Source organism: Hemiscyllium ocellatum, chromosome 5 (assembly GCF_020745735.1).
Source record: "Hemiscyllium ocellatum isolate sHemOce1 chromosome 5, sHemOce1.pat.X.cur, whole genome shotgun sequence".
NCBI lineage: Eukaryota > Metazoa > Chordata > Chondrichthyes > Orectolobiformes > Hemiscylliidae > Hemiscyllium > Hemiscyllium ocellatum.
Window position 1 is genome coordinate 69789493 of NC_083405.1, and position 15441 is coordinate 69804933.

General features: G+C 37.5%; 1 protein-coding gene across 1 annotated transcript in view; it reads right to left on the reverse strand.

The window, feature by feature from the left end:
* Nucleotides 1–381: 381 nt before the first annotated feature.
* The window catches only part of LOC132815735 (insulin-like growth factor-binding protein 4), a 91691-nt gene continuing 76631 nt past the window's right edge, over nt 382–15441 (reverse strand). The window contains exons 3-4 of the mRNA XM_060824848.1: nt 8189–8317; nt 382–2519 (exon numbers count right to left, since the gene is read on the reverse strand). Of these exons, the coding sequence (XP_060680831.1) occupies nt 2367–2519; nt 8189–8317 (282 nt within the window). The 3' untranslated portion in view covers nt 382–2366. The remainder of the gene's footprint in view (nt 2520–8188; nt 8318–15441) is intronic.

A 15441-nucleotide genomic window follows, 5' to 3' on the forward strand; every position in this document is an offset into this window, starting at 1 on the left:
CACTACAGTTCCCAAGGAAAAGGCACTTCAGAAAGGAATCAGGGAATCTCCACTTGACTATTTAAAAACTGCCTGTGACCAATTTGATCCTGACAGACTTTGTGCTCTTATGTATAAAAAAAATTAGTGTATGATACTACATATTTTGAAATGTCTTGTTCTGCAGGTCTGAAACAGGAAACTAGCCTTCACGGGTAAAACTTTCTATAAAATTTTAAAAAAGACTTTGTTCTTTTAAAAAAAAAGCTTTCATGTTACTAAAAAGTCATATGATTATTTTTCCTTAAATGAAATGAATATTCTGTTAGAATATGGTCTGTATTTAATATAATTATGTTTTTTAATAAACATTATTTAAACTGAATAGACATGAAGCATTGTTTTTTTTCTACAGCAACAAGTTCATTAGCTAATTTTGTACCACATCATTACAGAAATCAAAAAGATTACTCGAGAATCGACTAATTGTGGATCTAAATCATATAAAGGAAATTGGTGATACAGTTACATTAAAAGAAAATATGTTACCATATAACAATTTTGATTCATTAGAAACAATTTGAAACTCGAGAAAATTTGAACAAGCATATGAGTGCCATCTAGTGGTTATAGGGTATTAAGACATTGTCCAAAAACTCCGCAGGTACAGGAAATCAAATTTACTCCCACATTCTCCAGTCTTTGCTGAGCCAATGTGTTACAAGCAATAATTGATAGGCAACTTCACATACAATCAGTAAAGTAATACTGTTGTTTAATAACTACCCCACTACAAACTTTCTTTACTTCTGCATCATGTTTTGTGACTGATTTGAATTCACACATTTTGGTCCAGAATATCAACACTTAAGGAAAACCCAAACGAGCAATTGTTTTTTGTTTATAACTGCCCAATACATAAAATACATGAAACGATGCATACAGTAGAAAATTAGTTTCATTCATTCACAGTAAAATTGCAAAGACAAATTATAACCATTCAATAAGAATTGAGACCTGACAAAGATGACAGACTATTGTTGCAGAAGGCTGTCCACAACTATAGCAGACATTTTTTTTAGAAAACAATATGCTAACAGAGGATTAAGCAAAGTGTTTGTTCCAGCTTTAGTCACTCCTAATGATAACCCAGGAATTGCTGACCACTTCAGACAGCTTTATGACTTTTTTCATTTAATCCTCTGAAGGTTGATGCTGGATTTTCTACTGCTATCTTACAAGTGCTGAGCACATCAATATTTCCACCTTTTTCTTGACAGATGCATGACAATTAGACTGAAACAAAGCTGCTTTTGGAGGCAAAGGCTGAAATTCATATCAATCACTACTCATTGTTATAGCAAAAATAAAACCTCTTCACACTCTTTGGGAAAGTGGGCATATGATTTACCTTCAGCTAATGACTAAAAGCACAAACAGCCAACACTAACCTTGCCACTATTACAAGCTCATATACAAAGGAGCGGAAAATAGGCCATTCAACCTATCAAGTCTGCTGCACCATTCAATTAGACCTGATAATCCTGAACTCCACTTTCTTGTCTTTTCCCAAAACCCTCGACTCCCTCATATTAAAAATCATTAGTGAAATATGTGATATGTGTACTTTCACATCATAAGAATAAATTAATTGTCTTTTGTTTATAATTAACAACTAAATTTCACAGGTATGAATGCATTTAAACAGAGAGAAAACCAGCACCAATGAGTTCATTTTCTCTATGAATATTGTATATAGGAGTGTGTTAAAGGGAAGAGTACTGATGTCACTAAGCACAAGGATGAAGTTTGGGCAGTTAATAAAAATTATTTTAACTTGAAGACATGTATCACCTTGAAACACACTACTATGCTTTTGGTTTACAAAATATTGGCCTCTAACATGAGGAATGGATCTATGCCTTGAAAATGTTATAATTCTAATAGAGGCAATGGTTAATTAGCAGTGGCAGCAATTTGTAAGATTTAAGCTTTCTATTATTTTAATGCCATGAGATCCTTTTGTAACATTAATGTGTTATTAACATTGTTTATACATAGTGACTTGCAGTGTATTCAGTGACTGTTTAGATAATACTTTTCTCAACTCATGCATTTTTCACAATGTAAAATTATTTTCATGCGCATTAATAGTGAACCAAAAGTGCAACTAGCAACAGTAGATTATTTCACTGGACAATTTAGATAGATGCTATTTTAAATGTGATTTTCAAAAAGAAATCTTTAAACTAAAAAAAAAGCAGGAAATAAATAGCTTACATACATGAAAGATAACTGTAACCTATGGTTGTCACCTTCAAATGCTCTGGTGTAACATGTGTGAGAAAAGCAAAGTTGTTATTGCCGCCTCAGTTTTTTAAGACGCTTCAGTTATTTTGTTCGGCTGATGCTGTAACATGTCTCTCATGCCGGTGGCATTGGGGATCACCTCTCACTTCTGGAGAGCCAGGAATTCTCTTTCCGTTCCAGCGAAAAACACACCAACACCGTCCATGCTGTCCATCCAGAGCTGACTCGCACTTTCAAAACATAATAGTAAAAACATTATTGTCCTCTTTGTAAAACAGAGATGAAACATTGATGAATGAATTATGTCAAGTGTACAAATCAACTTTTCCCAATGTATTCATTTCAGACAATCATGCAGAGTTAGTAAACATAGTGCATAGGCTTGTTCTAAGGGAAACAGAGGAGGCAATCAGGCTCTGAGCAGTCACACATCTGATTCGTGACCTCTGTAATTTTCCAGCCGGAATAACCATTCATTGGGAATTGGATCTCGAGCCTGGTCTGTATTCGTAAGGCAAGCTGCAGATAGTGAATCATGTCTGATCAGCATTAACCTTTAAGTACTTTCTCTTTGCTGGGAAAGGGTGGAGATATCTCTTCTGCCACTGAAACAGCACCAATACTCATAGCTCAAAAGGTCACTGTGTTTTGGGTAAGAAATTACAATGAATTTACTTACATCAGATGACTACTGCAGTTAACAAAGAATCTTGAGCAGAAGAAGCCCACAACTATCTTACTCATAACGTGATCAGCTTATCAGTGGACCCCTTTTACACGAATCCCTATGCCTAATGGTTGTTTTCAGTACCTGTCCATGCTTAAAAATTCCCATTCCTATTCTTTTTCCTATGCTGACAATATAATTTTAGGGGATGAAAACACGTGAGAAGAGATTGTAGGAGATAGTCTGTTGAAGTGGCAGATTCAGAAAAATGTGAGAAAATCAGGCTTGAGAAAATTGCAATGCAAGTATTCAAAGTAACAGTAATGGACAGATGTTGTGATACAAATAAAGAACTTGTATCAGAAATTTTGGAATCAGGGCCCAATTAGAATTTAAGTAATAATATAGGCTGATTCTTAGATGCCATATATCCTCATTGAGAGAATAATACATGTTTGGAAGTTCTAACTTTTAACCTGAAACAATGCCTGCTTGTTTAAGTGGTTGTAAGGCACTCTGACACCATTTGAAGGAAAAGGTAATTATTTTATCATCTTCATTAACATCTGTCTTGCACCGAACACAACCAAAAGCAGATTGACCAGTCACAGATCTCACATCCCAATAAAGTATTGACCCCTCCAGTAATGCAGTGCACCTTAAATGTTGAAGTTAGATTAAGTACTGAAATCATCGGAGCTTTCTGATGTAGAATTAAGAGAACCACCACTGAGACAATCAAGAAAGCACCAATAATATTCTCTGTGCCTTATTCATTGAGTGCATGGGTTTGGTGGTAGTACACTTAATATAGATTTGAGAATTGGTTAACAGACAGAAGATGGAGAGAAGGAATAAATGGATTAGTTTCAGGATGGCAGGCTATCATTTACGAAAGACCCCAGCTATCTGCAGTTTATACAAAATTTATATAACTGTAATATTTCCAAATTTTTTGATGTCATGAAACTATTTGTGAAGGTTAATGAGGAATGCAAGGAGGCTTCACGCGGAGTTGGTTGGGTTAAGTGAATAGCCATGATGTGGAGATGCTATTGTTTGACTGGGGTGGAAAAGGTCAGAAGTCACATGATACCAGATAAAGACACTTGATGAAGGAGCAGCGCTCTGAAAACGTGTGATTTTAAATAAACCTGTTGGACTATAACCTGGTGTTGCGTGATTTCTGACCTTAAGTGAATATGTAAGAGCATGGCAGATTGAAAATAATGTGAATAAATGTGCATTTATCCACTTTGGTATGAAAACACAAAGTCAGAAAATTAAGTGAAGAAAATATGGGGAGTGTTGCTGTTCAAAAGCATCTGGGTGCCTTATTGTGAATCATCAAAAACTAGCATGCAGGTGCAACTTGCAGGAAAGGAAGGCAAATGGTATGTTGACCTTCCTCACAGGTGATTTGATTACAGGAGAAAAGATGACTATCTACAGTCATGTAATCTTGGTTGGAGTGCACCTTGGATTACCATTTAGGTCTCTCTATCTGAGGGTGGATACATTTGTCATCGAGGGAGCACAACTGAGGATCATCCAATTCATCAATGAGATTGCAAGATTTTTTTTAAATCTGGGGAGATTGAGGAAACTGCCTGTGTTAACTAGGGTGATCTCTTGAAATTTACAAAATTCTTACACGGTATGACAGGATGGCTGTTTCCACTGACTGGTGAATCTAGAAACAGGAAATGTAATCTCAGAATAAGGGACTGGCCATTTAAGGCTGATAAGAAATGGAATTTTTTGATGCAGAGTAAATCTTTGGAATCTTCCATGCCAGAGAGTTATGGGAGCTCAATCATCGAACATGTTCAAATTAGAAATAGGTTTAATGGCATCCACGGATATGGAATGTGTGCAGGATATTAGCATGGATGATCAACCATGATCTAATTGAATGCTGGAGCAAGCTTGACAGGCCGAATAACGTACTTCTGTTCCTTTGTTCCTGTCCAATTGTTCAGACTTGCTTTTATTTATTGAACTGTACTATAATATTCCACTAGGTGGCATGCTAGTACACTAGAAAAGAACAAGCTCCTGAAGTGCTGTTGAAGAATTGTCAAACAGGTTTAAGTCTCTGGTTCTGCCCCAAGTGCAAACCTCATCCAGCAGGGAGGCAGACTGAAAAATCTTATAGATGAAACACCAAGGGCTGCACCTTAATGATTTACTGATACATACTCGCAATGAACAAAACTCTGTGCTGGGTGAGCTGTAGTACTGATTCCCCTCATGGAAGTCAGTGTTATTGATTCAGCAGCAGATATTTTATACTGGGGATTTCAGCCAATTGATAAATTAACTGTCACAACACACTTCATGTATGTTTCCAGTCAGTGGACGAAAGACAAACAAATTACCAAATTCCAAATAGACTACTTAGGATGTACAGGAAAACATTGCAAGTCATTTTCAGTTCGTTGTATTGAACCATTATGGAATTCACCATTCTCAGAACTATAGCCCTTGTTTGTGTTTGGTGGAGATGATAAAACGTACTGTAGCATGAAATGTATGAAAACATTTTCTTAAAGTTACTTTTAGGCTGCTTCTAAAAAAAAACTTCATATATTCTCAAATGTTTCTTTGTGATAAACCAAAACATGGGCAATAAGACTTGAAAATAAATCAGGCTTGTAGGGGATAATGAGACTGGCAACATTCTGCAGTATGGAGGTCAAAGGGATGCTATAAAAGGCATTTGCCATATGGTGCTGATAATTTCTGCTTCTCTGCAACCTACTGATTTCTAGGCATGATGCAGCAAATAATACTAGGTTTTCCAACTTTATAGCATTGCAAATATCTTAATAAAGCATTCTGCCTTTCTATGCTGTACTACTAGAATACCATAGAGCCTACCTCTGTGAAACAGCAACAGGTATTTACATCGTGGGTTCCTCTTTCCTTTTTTTTTCATATGAAACACCCCACTTGCCCTTTGCAGTGGGGGACAGGGATGTAGGAGGATGGTTGGAGATGATCGAAGGTATATATTGGGACCCTTATGTGTTCCAGGAAGCCAGCAGAATATTCTACCAATGTAAGCATTACTAAAGTTCAGCTCAGTGAAGGCCCTGATTGTCTTATGATACAATCCACAGGATAAAGAGTGGAAAAATGAAGGTTTCCCTGAATAATGAAGATTTGTTCCTAGTGGTCATCAGTTGCACATTACACTCATGGGGTGCAAGCATCACTGGCAAAGCAGCATCTCCTTGTCTATCCTTAATTGGATTTGAACCAAGTGGCTTGCCAGTCAATTGCAGAGGGCAGTTAAGAGTCAGCTATATTACTTTGGGTCTGGAGTCACATGTAGACCAAACTGGATAAGGATGGCAAATTTCCTTCCCTAAAGGACATTAATGAACTGGATAGGGTTTTATGACATTTGATGATAGACTCATGGCATCCTTATTGAGACTAGTTTAACATTTCAAATTTATGAATTGAATTCAAATTCCACCTATCGCTGCAGTAGGTTGTGAATCCATGTCCTAAACTTCCAGATGATTAGTCAGATAGCATTACTACAATACCACCATCTTTCCAATTACTGAAATCTTTTGCTGTAGTCCAGAAACAGAGGAGGCAGAGACTAGTTGGACTGCTGACATCTCAGCCTGGACAGGACTGCTGCATTAATTTTGAAAAATTTGTTACCATGTCTCTGTGCCTGCTTCTTATAGAATCACAGCTTCCATCTGAGCTGTTCCTCAGACAATTTTAGATATAATGTCATGCATCCTATTTACAAGGAAAGTGTCCCTGCACAATATGTGAAAGTGGGAAAACAATGGTAGATGAAATGTATGCAGATTAAGGTAATATGCTGCACAAAATTTAGTTCCAACCAATTACTGTGGGAATTATTGTGGAACTGATGAATCTTGTGGAATTGGATTTCTTTCAAATTGCTAGTCTTTTTTTTCCCCCCCGAATATCCTAATCATATCTCAAAACAAAACAGACATCTTAGACAAATATGTTTCCATCTTAGATAAGTATAACAGGGTGTCCCTAGAAACAACCAAAAATGGGTAGCCCATTAGTAAAGTTGAAACTAAAAGAGGATTTATTATACCCCAGTTAGTATGCCAGAGGCATGACAGCAGACATTTCCTTTAGCATGTTGTAAGTTAAACAACGCTGCTGCAAAAACCTGTATCAAATCTGAGTGACTCATGCAGGGTCTAAATCAGGGATGAGCTTATGCAACTTGTTAAACAGACAGGCCTCATAATTCTGCAAACTCTGCTTAGTTAATGCTGCCAGGCAGGAGTCTATAGAGACAAATTATTTCCTCTCATGGAGGAGACACATTCATCAAACACAGCTTCACAGCTTCACAGCTTTGCAACTGGGGAAATCGGGAATCCTTTCTCTGAAAAAGCTTATAGATTCATAGAGTCATAGATTCAAGCAGCATAGAAATGGGCTCTTTGGCCCACCATGTCTGTTCTAATCAACAAACACCAAACTATACTAACTCCATTTCAATGCACTTGGTCCATAGCCTATTATGCCCTGACATTTTAAGTGTTCATTTTTGAGTCTATGCCAACGGAAATTTTCAACATTGAGTTTGATAGAGTTTATTACACAAGAAAGTTATGGAGTTTGAGTGTAACATGTTCAATTGGAGTTATGACGTAAATCAACCATCATCTAATTCAATGAGCAATCAATGGAGCTCTATGGCTGTCTAACGGGCTTGTTAACTCAATTAACTAAAAAACTAGCGAGTTGTTCAAAACTGTGTCAACAGCTAATGTTTAATTCCCATTCTGACTGAGGTAGACTTGGGAATGGCCACTTCATCCTGTGCCATGTTTGATGTTGAGTCGTACCCCACTAGCAATATCGCCAATCTGCTCGTTCTTTCAGAGAGAGTTGCCAGAAGTCCCTCAAGGACTATGAAATACACAAATACAAAACATGCTGAGAAACTCAGCAGGCCTGACTATATCTGTGGAGAGAAAACAGAAGTAGTGTTTTGGATCCAGGTCTGAAAAAGGGCCACTGGACTCAAAGTATTAACTGTGTTTTTTCTCCACAGATGCTACCACAACTTCTGAGTTTTTCCAGCAATTTCTGTTTTTGTGTATTTCAGATCTGCTGCATCAGCAATTCTTTGTTTTATTATCCCTCATAGACTGGCTAATGGCCTTCTTATTCCTCATTTTATTTAAGCTACAAAAATCTACATACCTGTTTCAGGTTATAAAATCCTCCCTTATCACAGTTTGGAATGTGGAATCTATAAAGTTCTTCATTAGTATGCTGTTGAATCAGAATGATCCTGTCAATGGCTCGTTGCATTTCCTCCTGGCATGGCCCCTGTGAAGTATGAATGTAATATGGACATTATACTTTTTTTTATTAGTTACACTGTAAACTCCACAAAATTTATGGTAAACCCAAATGGAAACATTCTCCATCAGTAGCTCTTGGCTAATTCAAATACAACAACTAAAGCTATAATTTTTTACTAGATGAAGGTGTTGCTTGCTTGACCAGCATTTAGTGGCCATGCTAATTGCCCACAGTGGTTAAGAGCTAACCACATTGCTGCTGGTCCAGAGTCACATGTAGACTAGACCAGATAAGGATAGTAGTTTCTTTCCCTAAAGGACATTAATGAACCAGGTGAGTTTTTCCAACAATCCACAATAGAATCATGGTCAGTATTAGCCTCTTCATTGCAGATATTTATTGCATTCAAATTCCCACCATGTACCATGCTGGGTTTCAAATCCGGGTCCCCAGAACATTACCTGGGTATCTTGATTGACAGTCTAGTGATAATACCACTAGACCGTTGCCTTCCCATGGCATGAACTGATATAAACCCCCAAGATAAAAATCCATCATTATAAACCGACTTTATTCATTCTTCTTATGTATGTTACATCAGATGTGGTTTGGATGGTAGCACTTCCTGTTGTGAATCAGATGGTTGTGGGTTTAAATCAATTCCAGGATTTGAGCACAAACTCTAGGCTGACAATCCAATGTTGCATTGTTGGAGTTGCTGTCTCTTGAGTGAATATTAGATTTTGGCCTTGCCTGCCTTTTCAGGTGCAAAGAAATCTCATCATGCTATATAGAAGAAGAATGAGCAGTTATCACCAGTTATTTACCTGTAATTGACATAGCAAAACAAATTATATTTTAATTCTTACATTGTTGCTTCTTGGACATAAATTAGCTGTTATTGTTCTTGCATGACAACAAGGACTACATTTCAAAAGTACTTCATTGTTTGTAAAACACTTTGGGATGTTCTGAGGTCATGAAAATTGCTAGGTAAATGCAAGTTTGTTTTCTTATTTATAAGCATTTCATAAAGGAATAAACATTTAATGATTATATAATAACTGTATCAAAATCATTCATCTTTTAGTAAGAGAATTATAAGGGCCACTTGCTAAGATATTAGTATCATCAACGGCCGTTGGTGTCAGAAGACTTGAAATTGGCTAATATGGTGCTATTATTTAAGAAAGGCTATAAGGAAAAGCCAGGGGACTATAAACCATATGTGAACCTTATGTCAGTGGTGGTTAAGTTGTTGGAAGGGATTCTGAGCGATAGAGTGTACGTGCATTGGACAGGCAAGGATAGGTTAGGGATAGTTAACATGGCTTTATGTGTGGGAAATCATGTCTCACTAACTGGAGTGAGTTGGATGTGAATACTCTTTAGGAGATATGGTTAATAAGTTTGCAGATGACACCAAAGTAGGTCGTGTGGTAGATAGTGAAGAAGATGATCTCAGAGTACAGCCATAATCAGGTGGCCCAATGGGCTGAGGAGTGGCAGGTGGAGTTTAATTTGGATAAATTTAAGGTGTTGAATTTTGGTAAGGCAAATCAGAGCAGGACTTATACACTTAATGATAGGTCCCTGGGAACAGTTGCCAAGCAAAGATCTAGGGGGTGAAGGCACATAATTCCTTGAAAGCAGAGTCGCAGGTAGAAAGAGTGGTGAAAAAGGCATTTGGTATGCTCGCCTTCACTGGTCAGAACATTGAGCATAGGAGTTGGGTTGTCATGTTGCAGCTGTACAGGACATTGATGGGCCATGTTTAGAATACCATGTAGAATTCAAGTTGCCCTTCTATAGGAAAGATGATGTGAAATTTGAGAGGGTGTGGAAAAGATTTAAAAGGATATTGCTGGGACTGGAAGTTTGAGCAACAGGGAAAGACTGAATAAGCTGGAGCTTTTATCCCTGGAACATCGGAGGTTAAGGGTCGAACTTAGTAAGCTTTATAAAATTATGAGGGGCATGGATAGGGTGAACAGTCAAGGTTTTTTTTCCCTAGGGTGGTGGAGTTTAACACTTGAGGTGATAGGTTTAAAGTGAGAGGGAAGAGGTTTAGAAAAGGACCTTTGGGATACATTTTTCATGTAGAGGGTGGTGCATGTATGGAATGAGCTGTCAAAGAAAGTGGTGGAATTGGGTACATTTCCAACATTTAAAAAGTATCTGACTTTGTATAACAGTTAGAAGGATTTGAAGTGATATGGGACAAATGAAATAAGGGCAGATTGGGATTTCTGGTTGGTGCGGACGAGTTAGACCCAACAATCTGTTTCTGTGCTAAATGTCTCTATGATTCTATGACATTAATAAGTTGGACAACTTTGGCTACACAAAAACATAGGGTCTATTTAAAAGAAAAGAAAATTGCAAGCTTCAAGCTTACGATAAGTAGAACAAATCGATTTCAAGGAAGGAATCTGCATTTTTGTTCAGATCGCTATTATAGATCAGTTGAGCAATTTTTAAATGATTGGTGATCAACTAATTGTCATAGAATAACAGAATGGTTATAGCATCAGAGAATGTCATTCAGTCTGTTATGTCTGTTCAGATTTTCTGATAGCACAATTTACCTTGTGCTACACAACCACTTTTCCTTCTAGTTTGCAAAATAGTTTGTTTTCATATAATAATTCAATTCTGTTTTGAATACCTTATTTAATTGAAACTGCCTCAATCATACTCTCAGACAGAACATTCCAAACCCAAATTGCTTCCTGTGTCACAAAATTTTCCTTGTGTTGCCATTGTTTCATTAATCAATCATATTAAGTCTTTGCCAACTGGTTCCAATTCATTCACCAATGGAAACAGTTTCTCTCCCTCTACTCTATCCACAACCCCATGATTTTGAACACCTTTCCCAAATCCCCTCTCAACCTTCAAATCTCAAAAGAGAGCATCCCCAGCTTCTCCTACCTATCCATGTAATTCATGTCCTTATCACTCAAATCATAAACCATGATGGCCAAAAATGGACATAGTACTCCAGTTAAGGTCAAATCAGTGTTCTAAGTCGCTTTATCATAACCTCCTTGTTTTTGTACTGCGTGCCAAGGAAACCATATGTTTTGCAAACTGCTCTCTCAACCTATCCCCCCACCTTCAGTAATGTATATACATATAGTCTCAGGTGACAGTTCTCTTGCACCACCTTTAGAATTGCACCCTTTAGGTTATGTATTTTTAGATGTTCTTCCTATTGAAATGAATCATTTAGTTTCATCGCCATTTGTCCATTCACTCCACCTTTCGGAGTTTAACACTACTATGTGTCGATGTAAATTTGAAATTATGCCTTGGACACTGAAGTCTTGGACATTAATGCAGGTCATAATTAAGAAGGATCCTAATGCTGAGCCCTCTGGAACTTCACCACAAATCCTCCTCCTGTCTGAAATACAGCCTCTCACTATTACATTTTGTTGCTCTGTCACTCAGCCAATTTTGTATCCATGTTGCTATTGTCTGTTTTATTACATAAGTCCTAACTTTGCTCACAATTCTATTGTGTGATAATTTATGAAATGCTCTTTGCAAGACTGTGTACTCCACAACAATGGCATTACTCTCATTCCCCCTCTCTGTTGCCTCACCAAAAAAACTCTAGCAAACTGTTGAACATATTTTTTACAAATCCTTGCTGGCTTTCATTAATGATCATATGTTTGACTGAATGGATATTCATTTTGGCTGACAGTCTCTCCAGCATCAAGATTAAATTGGTCTGGCCTGTGGTTGCTGGGCTGTCTTCTTGCACTATTTGTGGCAGGTTGTGGTGGTAGGTTTTCTGCCTGAAATCACTGTAGTCCTTGATAGTGTTAGATAGAACCTAGAATTCTGATCTAGCAATGAATGAAGATATAGTGACATCTCAGATTCAGGGAAATTGGAGGTTACAATACTCCTACCACCTTGCTGCTTGTGCAAGACTGGAAACTGTTGTCGAATTAAGTTTGAGAAATTGCTGCAGTTTATTCAATAGGTAGTTCATACAATTGACAGGCAGATGATTTTCTTCTGTGCTGTTATTTCTCTCGATCTATAACAGCTGGTGTGCTGGTGATGTCTGAGTTATAAATTGAGTTGGAAGAGGTGTCAATTATGAAAACTCTCTCCTGAATAGTGTCAAGCTTCATGAATGTTATTGCCTTACAGCTGTAATCATTTACTGAGTAGTAAGTAGTCCATCAATGTTCTGACCTGGACATTGTAAATGATGGGGAGACTTTATGAGGTCAGTAGGTGAACCATTTATTGCAGAATATCTAGTTTCTGTTATTCTATTAATGTTGTTAAAATGAGTAGTTCAGTTCAGCTGCTGGCCAATGTTGACCCCAAGACAATGAGGTTCTTGGTGGTGGCAATGCCTGAAGGTCCCAGGAGTGATAGGGTCTTTTCTTGTTGCAGATGCCCATTGCCTCGCAGTTATTAGTTACAAATGTTAACTTCAATTTGTCAGCCCAAACCTGGATCTGCTCCAGGTTCTGCTTTTATCCCCATTGATATCAAATTTACTGCATATCTGGTTGAAAGCTGTGATGAGGTTCAGAAAGGATTACTAATTAATTGAAAGCTACCAGCTTTATAATCTTTGCTTTCTATAGCTTTGACCAAAATGTAATATGTCTCAGGAAAAGTTTGCAAACATGGTCTCAATTGAAAGATATCAAATGATTATCTAAGTGATCAATAAGGGCAATGCTACTTGTGTACTGATGTGACTGATCTCCAGCCTTTAACCCTCAGTTTCTGAGAATAGTTAGGAAGGAAAGGGCATAGTCAAACATCAATATTGTTGACATATTACCTACACATTCATGCTAATCTATCATTAGAGCAAAGGAATTAAAAGAAATAGATCTTCTGTGTAAATAGCAACATGCTGTACCACATAATTAATATGAAAGGCAAGTGGCAGCACTAAATCCTTAACTCTGAGCTAATAGCTTCTGATCTGAACTTAGTTATTCAAAAGACAATGAGTGGCAGCCAGATACTCAATCAGAATGACTTATCTCGGACCACCATCCTGTATTGCACAGTAAGGAATTGAAGAATGCCTATGACAGAGCTCTCTGGGACCTGAGAGCATATGCTCCATTGGCTCTCTCTTAGCCATGGAATAATGCTTGTGGGAGGAGAAATTTTGTACAGCAGAAAAATACTTCAAAAACATGTAAAATAGACAACATTAACAATGGATTGAAATTATCAAAGAATATTACTAATTACTATTGATATACTGAAGGAATTTGCTTATGAAGTACTGAAAACATTTTTCCACATATGAATTTGGTATCTATAAAAGTAAATGATGTTAATGCAAATTCATTTCCTTCTTGCAAGCCACAATATAAGCTGCAACATTTTGGTCACAGTACAAAGATTTGAAATTGCTATCTGTTTATAAAGCTGGCATGGCAGCTCTGTTTTAAAAAATTAAAGCAGACTAACCGATTAACTCTCTGCTTTAAAAAATAATATCCATTGTTCAGTAGTTCCAGTTATACACCAGGATGACAAGTTAAATGTCTATTCCTCATAGTCTGTGTAAGAGGAGATAGGAAAATGGTGAACAGTGAGTATCCATTTTACTGTGATAGGGAAGATATTCTTGGGAATACATTCAGGGAAGTTATTTGGGTGGAACTGAGAAATAAGAAAGTGATGATCACCTTATTGGGATTGCATTATAAACCCCCTAATAGTCAGAGGAGAATTGAGAAACAAATTTGTAAAGAGATTTCACTTACCTGCAAGAATAATAGGTGGTTAAGGTAGGGGATTTTAAATTTCCAAACGTAGACTGGGACTGCCATAGTTTAGATGGAGAGGAGTTTGTTAAGCGCGTACAAGAAAATTTTCTGATTCAGTATGTGAGTGTATCTACTAGAGAAGATGCAAAACCTGACCTACTCTTGGGAAATAAGGCAGGGCTGGTGATTGAGGTGTCAGTGAGGGAGTACTTGGGGCCAGTGACCATAATTCTATTAGTTTTGAAGTTGTGATGGAAAAGAATAGACCAGATCTAAAAGTTGAAGTTCTAAATTGGAGGAAGGCTAATTTTGATTATATTAGGCAGATATTCACAGTTATAGGGATGGCTGGAAAATGGGAAGCCTTCAAAAATGAGATAACAAGAGTCCAAAGACAGTATATTCCTGTTCGGGTGAAAGGAAAGTCTGGTAGGTATAAGGAATGCTGGATGACTAGAGAAATTGAGAGTTTGGTTAAGAAAAAGAAGGAAGCATATGCCAAGTATAGACAGGATAGATTGGGTGAATTCTTACATGTGTATAAAGGCAGTAGGAGTATACTTAAGAGGGGGATCAGGATGGCAAAAAGGGGAAATGAGATAGCTTTGGCTATCCAAAGGGATTTTATAAATACATTAAAGACAAAAGGGCAACTGGGGAGAGAATAGGGCCTCTCAAAGATCAGCAAGGCAGCTTATGTGTGGAATCGCAGGAAATAGGGTAGTTATTAATCGAGTATTTTTCATTGGTGTTTACTCAGAGAAGGCCGTGGAAGATATAGAATGTGGGGAGATAGATGGTGGTGACATCTTGAGAAATGTCTATATTATAGAGGAGGAGGTGCTGGATGTCTTAAAATGCCTAAAAGTGGATAAATCGCCAGGACCTGATCAGGTGTATCCTTGAAGGAAAAGCCAGGGAAGTATAGATTAGTGAGCCTGATATCGGTGGTGGACAGGCTGTTGGAGGGAATCTTGAGGGACAGGATTTGCATGTATATGGAAAGGCAAGGACTGATTAGGGATAGTCAGCATGGTTTTCAGCATGGGAAATTATGTCTCACAAACTTGACTTGAGTCTTTTTGAAAAAGCAACAAAGAGATTGATGAGGGCAGAGCTGAGGACATGATCTATATGGACTTCAGTAAGGCATTCGACAAGATTCCTCATGGGAGACTGGTTAGCAAGGTTAGATCTCATGGAATACAGGGAGAACTAGTCATTTGGATATAATACTGGCTCAAAGGTAGAAGACAGAGGGTGGTGGAGTAGGGTTGCTTTTCAGACTGGAGACCTGTGACCAGTGGAGTGTCACAAAGATCAGTGTTGGGTCCACCGTTTTTTGTCATTTATATAAATGAGTTGGATGTGAAC